The 19,634-nt window shown below is 41.7% G+C and overlaps 1 protein-coding gene across 4 annotated transcripts in view; it reads left to right on the top strand.

The window, feature by feature from the left end:
- LOC133614823 (rho guanine nucleotide exchange factor 26-like) overlaps positions 1–19,634 on the top strand; it is an 89,764-nt gene that overhangs the window by 35,701 nt on the left and 34,429 nt on the right. For all 4 annotated transcript variants that reach the window (XM_061973098.1, XM_061973096.2, XM_061973099.1 and 1 more), the window contains 5 exons: positions 3,138–3,194; positions 5,009–5,169; positions 14,936–15,088; positions 16,293–16,422; positions 18,465–18,539. In XM_061973098.1, coding sequence (XP_061829082.1) covers positions 3,138–3,194; positions 5,009–5,169; positions 14,936–15,088; positions 16,293–16,422; positions 18,465–18,539 — 576 coding nt within the window. The remainder of the gene's footprint in view (positions 1–3,137; positions 3,195–5,008; positions 5,170–14,935; positions 15,089–16,292; positions 16,423–18,464; positions 18,540–19,634) is intronic.

A 19,634-nucleotide genomic window follows, 5' to 3' on the forward strand; every position in this document is an offset into this window, starting at 1 on the left:
CAGACGTGGAAGGAGATTTTTACAACAAAGTTCTAAAGCTTAGTGATATATCACATATATCAGATTGTAGGTGGGTTTTTTTTTACCGTTTGCAATCATATTTCACTGTGTTGCATTTTTGTTGTCTTTCGCTTGATTGTAAAATATGTGGATGGAGAGTGTGTGTGACGTTCTTATGTTGTCAATATTCAGTGTTTTATCCTTCATAATTAATATTGTAAATCCCACATTCTTTATTTTCATGTACATCCTGGGTGTCTCATTCAGTAAAAAAATGTAAAATTCCATTCCGTTTTTTAAGGCGGTCTGTCATAACGCTTTTAGCATTCAATCAGACATCATTGTGAGGTTTTGTATTAGTGTTCCTAAAAATAGATATTTCGGCCCCCAGGCACATTTTTTTCTCTAAATTTGGCCGCCGACTCAAAATAATTGCCCAGGTCTAGTCTAACATGAACATTTAGCTGGAAATTGTGCAAGTTATGCACTGTAATATTTTTTAACTGTATTTTTCACTAGCAACAAGAGTAGTAATGTACTGTTGACTAAATCTACAATGTCTGAAAAATGTCAATGTATTATTTGTTATTTAAATGGGTTGACAATATCCCTCCCTGGATGTTCTGCATCCCTGTTTCCATTCTAGTGCCAAAGGAGTTGTGCTTGGATGTAGCTTAAGTTCCCATAGCTGATGTCATGTTGTCCTTCTTTAGACAGCAACATAGTAGAGACTTAATCAACAGCACCCCTGCTGGTTGATGCCACATAGTGCCAACTCAATCTCTAAATATACTGTAATTGTGCTATACTTTTGGAACAATTGCTGGCTTAAGGGTCTATCATGTTACTGTCAGAATATTCATCTGTGAAATTATGTTTTTTATGTATATACAGTGGTGGTCAAAAGTGTACATACACTTGTAGAGAACATCATGTCATGGCTGTCTTGAGTTTCCAATCATTTCTACAACTCTTATTTTTTTGTGATAGAGTGATTGGAGCACATACTTGTTGGTCACAAAAAAACATTCATGAAGTTTGCTTCTTTTATGAAGCTAAATTTATTATGGGTCTACTGAAAATGTGAGCAAATCTGCTGGGTCAAAAGTATACATACAGCAATGTTAATATTTGCTTACATGTCCCTTGGCAAGTTTCACTGCAATAAGGCGCTTTTGGTAGCCATCCACAAGCTTCTGCTTGAATTTTTGACCACAAAATTGGTGCAGTTCACTAAATGTGTTGCTTTTCTGACATGGACTTGTTTCTTCAGCATTGTCCACACGTTTAAGTCAGGATTTTGGGAGGGCCATTCTAAAACCTTCATTCTAGCCTGATTTAGCCATTCCTTTACCACTTTTGAGGTGTGTTTGGGGTCATTGTCCTGTTGGAACACCCAACTGCGCCCAAGACCCAACCTCCGGGCTGATGATGTTAGCTTGTCCTGAAGAATTCGGAGCTAATCCTCCTTTTTCATTGTCCCAATTACTCTCTGTAAAGCACCAGTTCCATTGGCAGCAAAACACCACCATGCTTGACGGTTGGCATGGTGTTCCTGGGATTAAAGGCCTCACCTTTTCTCCTCCAAACATATTTAGACTTAGACTTAGACTTCCTTTTTATTGTCATTCAAATTTGAACTTTACAGTACAAATAAGAACGAAATTTCGTTACATTAGCTCATGGTAGTGCAGGATAAAAAAGCAGTAAGGTGCATATATAAATAAATAAATAAATAGGTTACTGTACAGATAAATATATTGCACTTTTTCACATGCGTCCACGTTTATGGATGTATGTTATATTGTCTTTTTTATTCCAGCGAGTTAATCCATTTTGGGGGTAGTTGAGGGGATAATTTAATTATGATGCGTTCAAGAGCCTTACGACCTGAGGGAAGAAGCTGTTATAGAACCTGGAGGTTCTGCTTCGGAGGCTGCGGAACCTCTTACTAGAGTCCAGCAGTGAAAACAGTCCTTGGTGGGGGTGGGAGGAGTCTTTGCAGATTTTCTGAGCCCTGGTCAGGCAGCGGCTTTTTGCGATCTCCTGGATAGGAGGAAGAGGAGTCCTGATGATCTTTTCCGCCGTCCTCACCACTCTCTGGACAGACTTCCAGTCTGAGGCATTGCAGGCTCCAGTCCAGACAGAGATGCTGTTGGTCAGTAGGGTCTCTATAGTGCCTCTGTAGAACGTGGTGAGAATCGGGGGAGGGAGCTGTGCTTTTTTCATCCGACGCAAAAAGTGCATGCGCTGCTGAGCTCTTTTTACAAGAGCTCCGGTGTGTAGGGACCAGGTTATATTGTCAGTTATCTGCACCCCCAGGAACTTGGTGCTGCTGGGTATTGTGGCCAAACAGCTCAATTTTTGTTTCATCTGACCACAGAACTTTCCTCTTATCTTTGTCCATGTGATGTCAGCTTAAAAAAAAAGAGTTGTAGAAATGATTGGAAACTCAAGACAGCCATGACATTATGTTCTTTACAAGTGTATGTAAACTTTTGACCACAACTGTAAGTTGCAAAAAAAACCCAAGTATGGCTTAACAAAATTGCTATTTTGAACAATGCCGTAGTTTACCATGCTATGCAATAATTAAAAGACAGATTTGCATGTTTGATTTTTTTTGTAGCTTTGTTTGTTCCTATTTGGGCTTCAGGCCAGATTCTAGTGATGTTGGCAGTATCACTTCCCTGGTGTAGTTCCAGCAGGAGGAATAGTCTCGTAGGGCGTTTCCTCGCATGCTTAACGTGGTCGTCGGCATTAGCTGTTTAATATTGTACGGCACAAGTTTTAGGCACACTTTTAATTGAGGATTACCATCATTATGACAGATGGAATCATTTAGTCTCACTTCACAGTTCACCAACAGATTGCTTGGTTTCGATGTTATTCCCCTCAGTGCTCACAGCCAAATGATACGAAACAGCTCCCCGATTTCTACTTTGACGTCATGCCATGAAAGTAATACCCTCTTTTGCCATTTTGTTGCAGCTGTCCTGTAGAGTGTGGTATGTTAAATACTCCTATGCTGGGACAACAGACACACCCACAACAAACACTTATAGGGAACCCCTGCAAAGTCATGTCAACATTGTTGTACTGACTGAAGCTTTTTTTTTCTGCTTCCTTCCTTCCAGGTCAAGAAAAGCGGTCTGTTTGATCGGATGAGTCAGGAAGAACGTAAAAGACAAGAGGTATGAATTATTATCACTTAAGCCCTGCAAGACCAGTAGAAAAGACAATAAAGGATGGCTATTTGATGTTGGGTCCTATCTTTAGAGCAAAGGACATATTTGTCTGTTCTACTTTAGAGCCATTGTTAGGAACAATATTATGATTGACAATGTATGAAGATTATAGACTACATACTAGTAGATTATAGACTATTTACTAGTCTTTAGTCTTGGAGCGTAACTCTTTGGGCACCTAAGAAATTAATCTGAGGTGACGAATTCGATTTAGAATCGATTCTCGATTCAAAACCGATTTTTGCAATGTATTATTTGGTATAATAATTATAATAAAACTTTCTTCAAAACAGGTTACAAATTGGAAAAGCTCCTGGTTGCATGGCCTAAAAATGTTTTTTTTTTTTTTAATGATTCTTATAAATACACAGTACAGGCCAAACGTTTGGACAAACCTTCTCATTCAATGTGTTTTCTTTATTTTCATGACTATTTACATTGTAGATTGTCACATCAAAACTATGAATGAACACATGTGGAGTAATGTACTTAACAAAAAAAGGTGAAATAACATGTTTTATACTCTAGTTTCTTCAAAATAGCCACCCTTTGCGCTGATTACTGCTTTGCACACTCTTGGCATTCTCTCCATGAGCGTCAAGCACACCTGTGAAGTGAAAACCATTTCAGGTGACTACCTCTTGAAGCTCATGGAGAGAATGCCAAGAGTGTGCAAAGCAGTACGGTAATCAGAGCAAATGGTGGTTATTTTGAAGAAACTAGAATACAGCACGTTTTTCAGTTATTTCACCTTTTTTTGTTAAGTACATAACTCCACATAGACTTAGAGACTTAGACTTAGACTTTCTTTTATTGTCATTCAAATGTGAACTTTACAGTACAGATAAGAAGTTGCATCATCTAGTTGTAGTGCAGGATAAAAGCACAATAAGGTGCAGATATAAATAAATAGATTACTGTACAGATAAATATATTGCACTTTTGCATATGCATCCACGTTTATGGATGTATGTTATATTGTCTTTATATTCCAGCCACTTAATCCATTTTTGGGGGGAATTGAGGGGATTATTATGATGCGTTCAAGAGTCTTACGGCCCGAGGGAAGAAACTGTTATAGAACCTGGAGGTTCTGCTACGGAGGCTGCGGAACCTCTTTCTAGAGTCCAGCAGTGAAAACGGTCCTTGGTGAGGGTGGGAGGAGTCTCTACAGATTTTCTGAGCCCTGGCAGCGGCTTTTTGCGATTTCGCGGACCGGAGGAAGAGGAGTCCTGATGATTTTTTCCACTGTCCTCACCACTCTCTGCAGAGACTTCCAGTCTGAGGCACTGCAGGCTCCAGTCCAGACAGAGATGCAGTTGCTCTCTATAGTGCCTCTGTAGAATGTGCTGAGAACGGGGGGAGGGAGCTGTGCTCTTTTCATCCCACGCCAAAAGTGCATGCGCTGATGAGCTCTTTTTACAAGAGCTCCGGTGTGTAGGGACCAGGTCATATTGTCAGTTATCTGCACCCCCAGGAACTTGGTGCTGCTTACCATCTCCACTGTTGTGCCGTTGATGAAGAACATGTGTTTGTTCATAGTTTTGATGCCTTCAGTGACAATCTACAATGCAAATAGTCATGAAAATAAAGAAAACACATTGAATGAGGTGTGTCCAAACTTATGGCTTGTACTGTATATATATTCTTTTTTAATCAATTTTTGAAATGTATGAATCAATTGGGGTGAATAAGGATGTGATTCTTCCCTACTTTACTCTATTCGGTTTGCTCCATTATACTGTCTTCTTTCCCTTTAGGCCATCTTTGAGGTGATCTCCTCAGAGCACTCCTACCTCCACAGTCTTGAGATCCTGATCCGCATGTTCAAGAACTCCACGGAGCTCAGCGACGCCATGACCAAGACGGAACACCACCACCTCTTCTCCAACATCGTTGATGTGTGTGAGGCCAGTAAAAAGTAAGAAACCTTTTGTGCTTTCGCTAGCAGACTAAGCCCCTGTTTACACTAAGCTGGATAAAGTTATCCAGGGTAAATCCCACCTAACCTTATCCATGTCCACACACAACAATGCCACCATTTAAGACCCCCTCCCCCGTCCGGCGCCAGGCGACCTAGAACACATGCGCAGAAAATGCGCATGTCATAGTCACCTCCAGTGTTGCTTTGTGTGCAAGTTCTTAAATGTAACTTATCTGAACAATATCCAGTGGAATCCAGTGTGCTGTGGGGCCCTATTGTAGTGAATCACACCTGAGACATCATAAATTAATCAAATCTTTATTGGACACGTAAAAGTACACCATGTGATAAAGAACATTTTACATCAGTCAATCTCAAGATCTAGATATCTGGTCAGGGCACTCCTCACTCTTTTGCCTTCACCTTCGTTGTCCATTCCTTTTTGGTGACTTTATTTACTCTGGACCTAGACGTTGAGTCCACGACATACATGGCGGACAATAACTGATACAGTCTGCTTTGCCAGTCCAAATGCATTCGATGTTTTCTGTAGTCGTCACTCGACGGCCAGGTAGCGTGTGCCAAAGCACACGCTACCTTTTATATCACATTCACGGGAGCCCGCATTCTCGTTGTCTCTCCTTCGGCAAATGGACAAAGTTTTTCGGTAAGTAGAATCACAGCTGACCCGGACATTGGAAAGTTCTCTTGCCGACTGAGAAGTGTTGTATCCCAAATAGCTGCAATGGCTTTCTCTTAGAAAGTGTGTGATTTCCACAAGTGTCTGTACATCTAGAGCAGGGGTCGGCAACCCGCGGCTCCGGAGCCGCATGCGGCTCTTTGATCACTCTGATGCGGCTCAGCAGCTAATTTGCTGAACCCCCCAATTTTCCCGTGAGACTTCCGGATTTCAGTGCCTCTCGCAGCAAACTCCCGGGATTAATATTCACCGATTTTCACCCTTACAGCTATAATAAGGGCGTGCCATGTTGGTACAACATTTGGCGCCCTCTACAATCTGTATTAACAGCGTGCCAGCCCAACACTTGTTTTACAATATACATCTGCTGCAATGCTTGCACAAGGCATACTTGCTCAACAGCCACACAGGTTATACTGACGGTGACCATATAAAACAACTTTAACACTCTTACTAATAATGCGCCACACTTTGAACCACAACCAAACAAGAATGACAAACACATTTTGGGAGAACATCTGCACCTTAACACAACATAAACACAACAGAACAAACAACCAGAATCCCATGCAGCCCTGACTCTTCCGGGCTACATTATACACCCCTGCTACCACCAAACCACGCCCCCACCCCAATCCTGCTCCCTCACACATCAACCCCCCCCCCTCTCTGTGCGTCGGTTGAGGTGGGCGGGGTTTGGTAGCGGGGGTGTATAATGTATCCCGGAAGAGCTAGGGCTGCATTGGATTCTGGGTATTTGTCCTGTTGTGTTTATGTTGTGTTACGGTGCAGATGTTCTCCCGAAATGTGTTTGTCATTCTTGTTTGGTGTGGGTTCACAGTGTGGCGCATTATTAGTAAGAGTGTTAAAGTTTTTTTTTATACCGCCACCGTCAGTGTAACCTGTGTGGTTGTTGAACAAGTATGCATTGCTGTCACCAACGTGAGCAAGCGAAGTCCCTATACAACGTGTGGCTTATCAGGCACGCTGGTTGCAGTGGGTGCTATATGCTGTACCATCAAGGCACGCATGACGCTGACAAGCGCCATTCATTTTAAAATATTCATCAGCTTTCAAATTCAATATAAAGGTGTGGGCAGCATGTCTGAGACACCTGGTTTATACATAGCACAAAGCAAAAAAAAACTTTGTATGCATTGTTATATCATTTAAAATTAGAATTTTTTTTTGCAGCTCCCATTGTTGTCTATAATTTGTGAAACTGGTCAAAATGGCTCTTTGACTGGTAAAGGTTGCCGACCCCTGATCTAGAGGAAGGAGAAACACGGGCATGTCTGGATGACTCACCTCCATCTTTCCAGTGGTTAGCTCCGAGTTACGAAACTGCTTTTTTATGAAGCTGGCTGTGGCGCGTTCTTTCTGACGTCACTTCCTGTGCGGAGCGTGGTCTTTCTGGCGTCACTTCCTCTCCGAATTCAGTTTGTAAACGATCAATGAGTCCATACAAAGCTAAGAGCCGGAGATTCAAGAAATAGACGGCGCACTTACCCGTGTAAAAAATTGTCCGAGGAGGGGAACCTTAAAACGCTGGTTTAGTGTGGCTGAAACGGGGCTGAGGCTAAATAATTATTCCTTTAAGGGGTTATCCGGCTTAGTGTAGACATAGCCTAAAACAAAAGGTCTAGGATTTTTTGTGTGATGTTTTTTGGCTGCTTAAGATAGTTTGTGGTATTTTGCATTGGCCAATGGGCCAGATGATTCCACACCCAACACTTGGTAGAGTGCATTGTGAGGTGTCTGTAAACACAAATACATTTGCATTCTTTCAGTCTAGAGTTCTACTCTTACTCTCTGGGTTTTTTCATGTGTGGGCTTATGAGCAGATTCAGCTTCTAAAAATAAAACAGGAAAACAACCGTAAAGTAGAGGACAACCTTAAATGTCATTATAAATAAAGTTTAGTTTTTTCTCTTTTTTGGTCAGCAGTTGTTTTTATGAGCGCGCTGACTGCATTAATCCATCCTGATTTAGAGTGCAGGCATGAGACGTTTATTGACACTCACTGCCTGGTAACAATAGACCTCTAAATCCTAAGAACTCGGCTGGAAACACTGAAGTAGGACTTGCCATGAAAGCTGAAATGGGTGAAAACAGCCTACTACAAGCTTGCTAAATAGATAAGCGGGTCGAGAATGCTTCTGTGGACTGGATTTAATGGTAATTAATGACAATAAATGGACATTTGGGCTAAGTATTTTAATCTTTGGTGCCCCAGTAACCAATATTGCGCTCCAAGACGTAAACATTTCCTCTGTTCCTATGTTATTCACTATGAATCCCAATTCATTATTTCTTTTAATTTACTGGTATGATTATATACATCATTTAAGTAGAAATGTTGGTACAAAAACTCTAAAATATATGGTACTTTTATCACTCTTTCCGGTGTGATTTTAGCCACTAAGTGGCAGATAGCCAGCAGCCTTAGTTATCATTTCCTCTAATGACTTATAGGTGTGAAACTACAAGTCTTTTTTAAAGGCCATTTGTCGTCAGTTTGTCACGGTTGATGTTGTTCGGATGCATCCAGGCTTAAAAGGGCATCACTGACATTTGCTCAAGGAATCATGGCAGCTCCATTCCTCCGAGGGATCTTACCCCCAGGTTCATTTTAATGACATATTTACTGTAGCAATAGCATGAATACATTCATTTGCATTGGCTTTGATGTACATTGTTGCATGTGCATCAAATAAATTCCTTTTCTTGTTAAGACTTGCTGCGACCCCTTGCATATTTCACTAGCACACAGTCACTAGCACTATCCACTCCTTTGCTCTTATGAGCTGCTAAAATATACAAATGGCCTGTGGCGCCAGTCAAACACGACAGAGAAGTTGTCATTTGGGTTTACTGGACGAAAGAAAACACTCCATCCACACCCCGAGGTGGCAGTGACGTTGTCAGTCTGAGATGGCTAGTATTTAACACGCAAATTGTATTCCAAACCTTATTATTTATCTACATTTCTTGCAATAGCATGCAGTAGTGTTGTCCCGATACCAATATTTAGGTACCGGTACCAAAATGTATTTCGATACTTTTTGGTACTTTTTGATACTTTTCTAAATAAAGGGCACCACAAAAAATGGCATTATTGGCTTTACTTTAACAAAAAATCTTAGGTTACATGAAACATATGTGTATGATTGCAAGTTTTTCCTTAAATAAAGTAGTGAACATACTAGACAACTTGTCTTTTAGTAGTAAGTAAACAAACAAAGACTCCTAATTAGTCTGCTGATATATGCAGTAACATATTGTGTCATTTATCTACCTATTATTTTGTCTACATTATTAAGGACAAACTGTAATTATTAATCTACTTGTTTATTTACTGTTAATATCTGCTTATTTTCTCTTTCAACATGTTCTAGCTACACTTCTGTTAAAATGTAATAATCACTTATTCTTCTCTTCTTTGATACTTTACATTAGTTTTGGATGATACCACAAATTTGGGTATTGATCCGATATCAAGTAGTTACAGGATCATACATTGGTCATATTCAAAGTCCTCATGTGTCCTGGGACATATTTACTGACTTTATAAACATAATATACATTTAAAAAAAACAACTAAAAAAGATTGTGATGCTAAAAAATATTGATGTAATCATAGTAGTATCGACTAGATACACTCCTGTACTTGGTATCATTACAGTGGATGTCAGGTGTAGATCCACCCATGGCATTTGTTTACATTGTGACGCCGGTGAGCTACGGTGTGTAGTGAAGCATGTTTAGCTATTCCTCCTCCTCCAGTGATAATGATACTTGTAAGAAACCTACTTTATTTGTCGCCATGGAGACAAGGATTAGTGATTTAGAAGTACCGGTAGCTAAAACACTGCGGATGGATGTTAGCTGCTAGCTAGCTAGCCATGTCTTTAAGACATGGCTCTTCCTGAGGGTGTTTCAGTGTTATAACTTCATCTTTATCTTTACTTTTTAAGCCAAAATGCGTCCATTCTCCCTTTTCTGTCTACACACTGTGTCTGCTTGTAAGTACTCTCTGTCTGTGCGCTGCCGAACATGCTCTTCTGCTCGTAAAACCGGCAACGACGTGACGACGACGGGGGGGGGGGGGGCGGTATAGTATCGAATATGATTCATTAGTATCGCAGTACTATACTTGTACTGGTATATTGTACAACCCTACTTGGCACTAAATCCTACTTGGACTTCCTTCATATTCCCTCATGACAACAACATGACCCCATAGGGGTCCAAATGAGTTTTGCCCCTAAAGGGAGCCCATATCCTTGACCTGTTAGACCCTAAAATAGATATTTAGGATAACACATGCATCCTGTGTGTGCATTTCCTCTTTTAGGAAAGCTACTGCTTGAAGGGCAAAGGGTGATCCACCACAAATACACAGCCTCTTCAAGGCCTTGTGTCCTGGAGATAGACAAAAAGTATGTGTTTGGGGTGGCACAGGAGGTGCTTTTTACAGAAGAGTCTAAACTGTGCTACCGGTCAAGGTTGGCGTTTGTCACCTTCCTGTTTTGCCACCTTTACATCACAGCCCAAACATGCTGTTAGACACCATCTGCTGGTCCTCAGGAAGAGGAAGAGTCTATGATGTTGTGTTTAATGTGGGACCATTACTATTTTTAAAAGGTGCGGAGTTCCTCTCCTGTGATCTAACAGGAGAAAGGTGTAGGGGATGTTTCCTGCATCTGTTATTATATACATTTTGACGCCTCTGCCTAACGCCCCTTGTTCACTATCCTGGCCGCTGCAATGTTCTTCTGTACTCCACAGTCTTTCCTCCATTCTAATGAATCTCCTTACAAACAGCCACAAGTTGAGGTATACATACAGGAGAGTAAAGTGGAATAAAGCCATGCCTTCATGGATGTAATGTCCCCTGCGCTTTTTACCATCTGAAAACCATGTTACTAGAGATGTCCGATAATATCGGCCTGCCGATATTATCGGCCGATAAATGCGTTAAAATGTAATATCGGAAATTATCGGTATCGTTTTTTTTATTATCGGTATCGTTTTTTTGTTTTTTTTTATTAAATCAACATAAAAAACACAAGATACACTTACAATTAGTGCACCAACCCAAAAAACCTCCCTCCCCCATTTGCACTCATTCACACAGAAGGGTTGTTTCGTTCTGTTATTAATATTCTGGTTCCTACATTATATATCAATATATATCAATACAGTCTGCAAGGGATACAGTCCGTAAGCACACATGATTGTGCGTGCTGCTGGTCCACTAATAGTACTATCCTTTAACAGTTAATTTTACAAATTTTCATTAATTACTAGTTTCTATGTAACTGTTTTTATATTTTTTTACTTTCTTTTTTTATTCAAGAAAATGTTTTTAATTTATTTATCTTATTTTATTTTATGATTTTTTTTTTAAAGTACCTTATCTTCACCATACCTGGTTGTCAATTAGGCATAATAATGTGTTAATTCCATGACTGTATATATCGGTTTCGGTTGATATCGGTATCGGTAATTAAAGAGTTGGAAAATATCGGAATATCGGATATCGGCAAAAAGCCATTATCGGACATCCCTACATGTTACTGTCATGATCCCATACAAAGGTTTTGACTTTCTTCGCTGTTTTCTATCATTTCCTGTCCTGATGCTAAGGCTCCACAATTCATTCACTTTTAATCACGATAACCATTTTAGCTGACACCATTAAATGAGGATGATCGTCACGTCGTGTCATTGCTGGTTTTACGAGCAGAGGGGCATGTTCGGCAGCGCACACATACAGAGTACTTACAAACAGACACAGTGTGTAGACAGAAAAGGGAGAATGGACGCATTTTGGCTTAAAAAGTAAAGATAAAGGTGAAGTTATAACACTGAAACACCCTCAGGAAGAGGTGCTTTAAAACATGGCTAGTTAGTTAGCAGTGTTTTGGCTACTTCTAAATCACTAATCCTCGCCTCCATGGCAACAAATAAAGAAAGTTTCTTACAAGTACTATTATCACTGGAGGATGAGGAATAGCTAAAATGCTTCACTACACAACGTAGGAGGATACAATAGCTCACCGGCGTCACAATGTAAACAAATGCCATGGGTGGATCTACACCTGACATCCACTGTAATGATACCAAGTACAGGGTGTATCTAGTCGATATTACTATGATTACATCGATATTTTTTAGCATCACAACATCTTCTTTCGTTTTTTTTTTTTAAATTCATATTATGTTTATAAAGTCAGTAAATACGTCCCTGGACACATGAGGACTTTGAATATGACCAATGTATGATAATGGAACTACTTGGTATCGGATTGATACCCAAATGTGTGGTATCATCCAAAACTAATGTAAAGTATCAAAGAAGAGAAGAATAAGTTATTATTACATTTTAACAGAAGTGTAGACACAGGAGAAAATAATCAGATATTAACAGTAAATGAACAAGTAGATTAATATTTCATTTTCTATCACTTGTTCTTTATAATGTAGACAAAATAATAGGTAGATAAATGACACAATATGTTACTGCATACGTCAGCAGACTAATTAGGAGTCTTTGTTTGTTTAATTACTACTAAAAGACAAGTTGTGTATGTTCACTATTTTATTTAAGGACAAACTTGCAAACAAATGTTTAATGTATCCTAAGATTTTTTTGTAAAAAAAACAAAAAAAAACAATAATGCCATTTCTTGTGGTCCCCTTTATTTAGAAAAGTATCGAAATACATTTCGGTACCAGTACCAACATATTGGTATCGGGACAACCCTACTATGGACATGAAAACATGCAGCATGCAATCTGTAAAACAAAGTGTAGGGAACAATGTTTAATGGGACGGTTACCCGTCCTTTATTCAATTGCCAACTTTGTCAGTGTTCATAATAACACCAACATGAGCTAAAATGTACAAAGCTTGTGTTTAGTTGTGAAAGGTATCACTCCTGTTTATTTTTGTTGGTCAAACCTCTGCAGCGATCCACATGGTATTGTTGAAGAAGAACAAAGCTTAATCATCATACTTTATCTTCATTCACCAAACTGCTTTGTGCTTTAAATTGACATTAAAAAGCAAACATCATGTTTTTTTTTACATTTTGGGAGCTTTTTTCATGTGAAAAAGTTGTTACTTTCAAATACAGTTCATGTGACTTAGCTTTTTGTGAATGTTCTGTGGTGTTTAGTTCATTCTTAGATGACTTATTTCTGCTCTAACTATGTTTGGCTCTGTCCAGTTACCAATACAGTATGTGTCCCACCAATTTTACTTGGAGTCGCACGAGCAGGGCTTACAGCTGCTAAATAGAGTCTGGAGACACTTTTCCGTTGAGTGCCAACATTTCCTGCCGGTGTTCTGGCGAGACATGCTCCCCGTTGGAATCCATGCACCCCCTGCATCTGTGCATGTATATAGAACCAGGGAATTCGGCCTTCCTTGGTTCTATATGCATGCACAGATGCAGGGGGTGCATGAATTCCAACAGGGTTCCAAACAGGAGTGATACTTTTCACAACTAAACACAAGCTTTGTACTCATAACATTTTAGCTCATGTTGGTGTTATTATGAACACTGACAAAGTTGGCAATTGACTAAAATTTGTATTTGGTCATTGAAGGATTATTTAACATCGTTACACTAAATAATGCTATATCTTTGTATTTTGTCATTTAATATGTATGTATAACTCCAAACGATAAAATGTATGATTGATGACACTGAGCCCACCCGGGAAATTTGTCTGTTTTCATAATGGCGACAAAAAAAAGCATACAAAATTGAAAAATAGAGGTAAAGATATCATGTAACAATATCATGACACGCTTATACTACTTATGAACAAAAACACAATCATGTATCTTTAAATATATGGATAACGTTAATTTAGCCTTTTTTATTAGACTGTTTAAATGCAAATTACATGATTGCGTCACATTCAACTCCCCCACCCCCAACATTCTTTTACCTAACATGATAAATAATCGTGATTAATAGCTCATTATTAATCACAATTAATTACTCAATAATTTCATTATTGACAAAACAAATCATCATGATGATTTTGTCCACAGTTGCGCAGCCCTACCTGGTGCTTTTATTTTGGTTCTACTTCCTGTTGAGTTCCTTATTTTGCTGCACCTTCACTTTCTGTTCTGTTTCCTGCCACCGGTTTTCCATGAGTAAATCTAGTCTGTTTAGTTCCACCTGTGTGTTGCCAGTGCTGCATCATTTGTGCTTTGTACCTTGACAAGTGTTTGTCTTCTGTGCACTTCCATGCTGCACTAGACTTACGCACATTGCCTATCTTTGCTCTGCACCCTGGGATTCAGACCAACAACGGCAACACGAAACGTAACAGCTACACTATATTGCCAAAAGTATTTGGCCCCCTGCCTTGACTCATATGAATAACCCATAGGGTTCAATATGACCTTTTGCAGCTATTACAGCTTCAACTCTTCTGGGGAGGCTGTCCACAAGGTTGCGGAGTGTGTTTATAGGAATTTTCCACCATTCTTCCAAAAGCGCATTGGTGAGGTCACACACTGATGTTGGTGGAGAAGTCCTGGCTCTCAGTCTCCATTGTAACTCATCCCAAAGGTGTTCTATTGGGTTCAGGTCAGGACTCTGTGCAGGCCAGTTAAGTTCATCCACGCCAGACTCTTTATGGACCTTGCTTTGTGCACTGGTGCACAGTCCTGTTGGAAGAGGAAGGGGCCCGCTCCAAACTGTTCCCACAAGGTTGGGAGCATGGAATTGTCCAAAATGTTTTGGTATCCTGGAGCATTCAAAGTTCCTTTCACTGGAACTAAGGGGCCAAGCCCAACTCCTGAAAAACAACCCCTTTAGGAAACCTGATTCTGATCATTTGGATGGGTGGCCAAATACTTTTGGCAATATAGTGTATATTAAATGGAAATGGGTCAAGCGCAAAACGGACGTTCAAGCTGAAGTCTATTTCCCTCTCGGGCGCCCCAATCCATTGACTCAGCTGTTTCTGGCTCACATGGGTTGGAGCTAATGGCACGCTAACTTGTTGTGACTCCTCCCCTGTGTTTAGGTTCTTTAAGGAATTGGAGGAGAAACACCAGCACAGCATAGTGATCGATGACATCAGCGATATTGTTTGCACGCACGCCGAGTCCAACTTTGATCCTTACGTGACGTACTGCTCCAACGAGGTCTACCAACAGAGAACCTTGCAGAGGCTCTTGTGAGTGACTGCACTCAGACCTTCTTATCACATCTCCTGTGGCCTTCACCCACAATGTACTCTTTCACACACACACACACACACACACACACACACACACACACACACACACACACACACACACACACACACACACAGTGGGGGTCAAAAGTGTACATACACTTGTAAAGAACATAATGTCATGGCTGTCTTGAGTTTCCAATAATTTCTATAACTCTCATTTTTTTGTGATAGAGTGATTGGAGCACATACTTGTTGGTCACAAAAAACATTCATGAAGTTTGCTTCTTTTATGAATTTATTATGGGTCTACTGAAAATGTGAGCAAATCTGCTGGGTCAAAAGTATACATACAGCAATGTTAAAATTTGCTTACATGTCCCTTGGTAAGTTTCACTGCAATAAGGCGCTTTTGGTAGCCATCCACAAGCTTCTGCTTGAATTTTTGACCACAAAATTGGTGCAGTTCAGCTAAATGTGTTGCTTTTCTGACATGGACTTGTTTCTTCAGCATTGTCCACACGTGTAAGTCAGGACTTTGGGAAGGCCATTCTAAAACCTTCATTCTAGCCTGATTTAGCCATTCCTTTACCACTTTTGAGGTGTGTTTGGGGTCATTGGCTTGTTGGAACACCCAACTTGTCCCGAAGAATTTGGAGGTAATCCTCCTTTTTCATTGTCCCATTTAAAGCACCAGTTTTATTACCAGCAAAACAGGCCCAGAGACCACATAACTTTCTTCCAGAATGTCTTATCTTTGTCCATGTGATGTCAAATGAAACAAAAATGGAGCTGTTCGGCCACAATACCCAGCAATATGTTTGGAGGAGAAAAGGTGAGGCCTTTAATACCAGGAACACCAGGCCTACCGTCAAACATGGTGGTGGTAGTATTATGCTCTGGGCCTTGTGGATGGCTACCAAAAGCGCCGTCTGGTTGAATTTTTGACCACTCCTCTTGACAAAATTGGTGCAGTTCAGCTAAATCTGTTGGTTTTCTGACATGGACTTGTTTCTTCAGCATTGTCCACACGTTTAAGTCAGGACTTTGGGAGGGCCATTCTAAAACCTGATTTAGCCATTCCTTTACCACTTTTGACACAGACGTTCTTCTCACATCTCCTGTGGCTTTCACCCAGAATGTACTCTGACACTTTGACCTTGGAAGTTTACTACATTTTCTCTAAACGCTCCTCATGCTGCAGAGCCAAGAATCCAGTTTTCAAGGAGGTGCTGACCAGGATCGAGGGCCACCCCGACTGCAGGAACCTCCCCATGATCTCCTTCCTCATCCTGCCCATGCAGAGGGTCACACGTCTGCCCTTACTCATGGACGTGAGTGTGCATGAGCTTTGGAATTAGGCTGCTTGGACTGTTATGCAACAGTTGTTTGTTCATTGTTGCACACTAAACTGCATGCATGTGCTTCAGCTCACTAACCTCCCACTTGTTGTCATGACCCACATTTCCCACTTCTCTTCTCATTGTTTTCCTCCTGCTTGCTTTCTCATCTCCATTGTCACCCGCCAACATGTTGTTGGTGTCTCCCAGGGGTCACTGGTCAACATGGACTTGTTGGTGTCTCCCAGGGGTCACTGGTCAACATGGACTTGTTGGTGTCTCCCAGGGGTCACTGGTCAACATGGACTTGTTGGTGTCTCCCAGGGGTCACTGGTCAACATGTTGTTGGTGTCTCCCAGGAGTCACTGGTCAACATGTTGTTGGTGTCTCCCAGGGGTCACTGGTCAACATGTTGTTGGTGTCTCCCAGGGGTCACTGGTCAACATGGAGTTGTTGGTGTCTCCCAGGGGTCACTGGTCAACATGGACTTGTTGGTGTCTCCCAGGGGTCACTGGTCAACATGTTGTTGGTGTCTCCCAGGAGTCACTGGTCAACATGTTGTTGGTGTCTCTCAGGGGTCACTGGTCAACATGGAGTTGTTGGTGTCTCCCAGGGGTCACTGGTCAACATGTTGTTGGTGTCTCCCAGGGGTCACTGGTCAACATGGAGTTGTTGGTGTCTCCCAGGGGTCACTGGTCAACATGTTGTTGGTTTCTCCCAGGGGTCACTGGTCAACATGGACTTGTTGGTGTCTCCCAGGGGTCACTGGTCAACATGGAGTTGTTGGTGTCTCCCAGGGGTCACTGGTCAACATGATGTTGTTGTCTCCCAGGGGTCACTGGTCAACATGATGTTGTTGTCACCCAGGGGTCACTGGTCAACATGTTGTTGGTGTCTCCCAGGGGTCACTGGTCAACATAGACTTGTTGGTGTCTCCCAGGGGTCACTGGTCAACATGTTGTTGGTGTCTCCCAGGGGTCACTGGTCAACATGGAGTTTTTGGTGTCTCCCAGGGGTCACTGGTCAACATGATGTTGTTGTCTCCCAGGGGTCACTGGTCAACATGATGTTGTTGTCACCCAGGGGTCACTGGTCAACATGTTGTTGGTGTCTCCCAGGGGTCACTGGTCAACATAGACTTGTTGGTGTCTCCCAGGGGTCACTGGTCAACATGGAGTTTTTGGTGTCGCCCAGGGGTCACTGGTCAACATGATGTTGTTGTCTCCCAGGGGTCACTGGTCAACATGATGTTGTTGTCTCCCAGGGGTCACTGGTCAACATGTTGTGTCTCCCAGGGGTCACTGGTCAACATGGACTTGTTGGTGTCTCCCAGGGGTCACTGGTCAACATGTTGTTGGTGTCTCCCAGGGGTCACTGGTCAACATGGAGTTTTTGGTGTCGCCCAGGTGTCACTGGTCAACATGTTGTTGGTGTCTCCCAGGGGTCACTGGTCAACATGTTGTTGGTGTCTCCCAGGGGTCACTGGTCAACATGGACTTGTTGGTGTCTCCCAGGGGTCACTGGTCAACATGTTGTTGGTGTCTCCCAGGGGTCACTGGTCAACATGGAGTTTTTGGTGTCACCCAGGGGTCACTGGTCAACATGGAGTTGTTGGTGTCTCCCAGGGGTCACTGGTCAACATGGACTTGTTGGTGTCCCCCAGGGGTCACTGGTCAACATGGAGTTGTTAGTGTCTCCCAGGGGTCACTGGTCAACATGGACTTGTTGGTGTCTCCCAGGGGTCACTGGTTAACATGTACTTGTTGGTGTCTCCCAGGGGTCACTGGTCAACATGTTGTTGGTGTCTCCCAGGCGTCACTGGTCAACATGGAGTTTTTGGTGTCGCCCAGGGGTCACTGGTCAACATGGAGTTGTTGGTGTCTCCCAGGGGTCACTGGTCAACATGTAGGTTTCTGGATCCTGAGAATGTTTAGTTTGAGTTTGGGTTTGCTGTCAGGCCTGATAATGTGCGCTTTTAAAAGGTTCTATTCAGTTTGTGTTCAGCGTGTGACTAACCTGTGCTCTGCTTCCTGCAGACAATTTGCCAGAAGATCCTTAAAGAGTCCACGCAGTATGAAGAGTGTAAAAAGGCTTTACATGCTGTCAGCAAGGTCAGTGAACAACTTCCATGTTATATATCAAGTTCAAGTACACACTCGGTTTGTTGAAATTATTCTCTGCGTTTTAACCATCCCCTTGTCCCACCCCCTGGGAGGTGAGGAAAGCAGTGAGCAGCAGCAGTGGCCGCGCTCGGGAATCATTTTTGGTGATTTAACCCCCAATTCCAACCCTTGAGTGCCAAGCAGGGAGGTAATGGCTCCCATTTTTATAGTCTTTGGTATGACTCGGCCGGGGTTTGAACTCATGACTTACCCATCTCAGGGCGGACACTCTAACCACTAGGTCACTGAGTAGGTCAAATATCACAAAAAAATTCTCTTTATTTTACATAATTTGTTACAGTAGTCATTGAGAAATGTCAAAAAAATGTAAATTAAAAAAGCCAACATAATGAATTGGCCAATGATTCCCGACAAGGTATATGTCAGGACAAGGAAACATTTTAATTTAGCTCGGTCAAACAATGCAGTAAAGGTTTAGGAACTGAGGAGACACATTTTTGAAGTGGAATTATTTCCCATTCTTGCTTGATGTACAGCTTAAGTTGTTCAACAGTCTCCCTTCTGATATTTTAGCCTTCAACATTTTCAATGGGACACAGGTCTGGACTACAGGCAGGTCAGTCTAGTACCCACACTCTTTTTCTATGAAGCCACGTTGTTGTAACACGTGGCTTGGTATTGTCTTGCTGAAATAAGCAGGGGCGTCCATGATAACGTTGCTTGGATGGCAACATATGTTGCTCCAAAAGCAGCATTAATGGTGCCTTCACAGATGTGTAAGTTACCCATGCCTTGGGCACTAATACACCCCCATACCATCACAGATGCTGCCTTTTACACTTTGACCCTAGAACAGTCCAGGTGGTTCTTTTCCTTTTTGTTCGTCCACAGTTTCCAAAAACAATTTGAAATGTGGACTCGTCAGACCACAGAACACTTTTCCACTTTGCATCAGTCCATCTTAAATGAGCTCGGGCCCAGCGAAGCCGGCGGAGTTTCTGGGTGTTGTTGATAAATGACTTTGGCTTTGAATAGTAGAGTTTTAACTTGCACTTACAGATGTAGCGACCAACTGTAGTTACT

Source organism: Nerophis lumbriciformis, linkage group LG17 (assembly GCF_033978685.3).
Source record: "Nerophis lumbriciformis linkage group LG17, RoL_Nlum_v2.1, whole genome shotgun sequence".
Lineage (NCBI taxonomy): Eukaryota > Metazoa > Chordata > Actinopteri > Syngnathiformes > Syngnathidae > Nerophis > Nerophis lumbriciformis.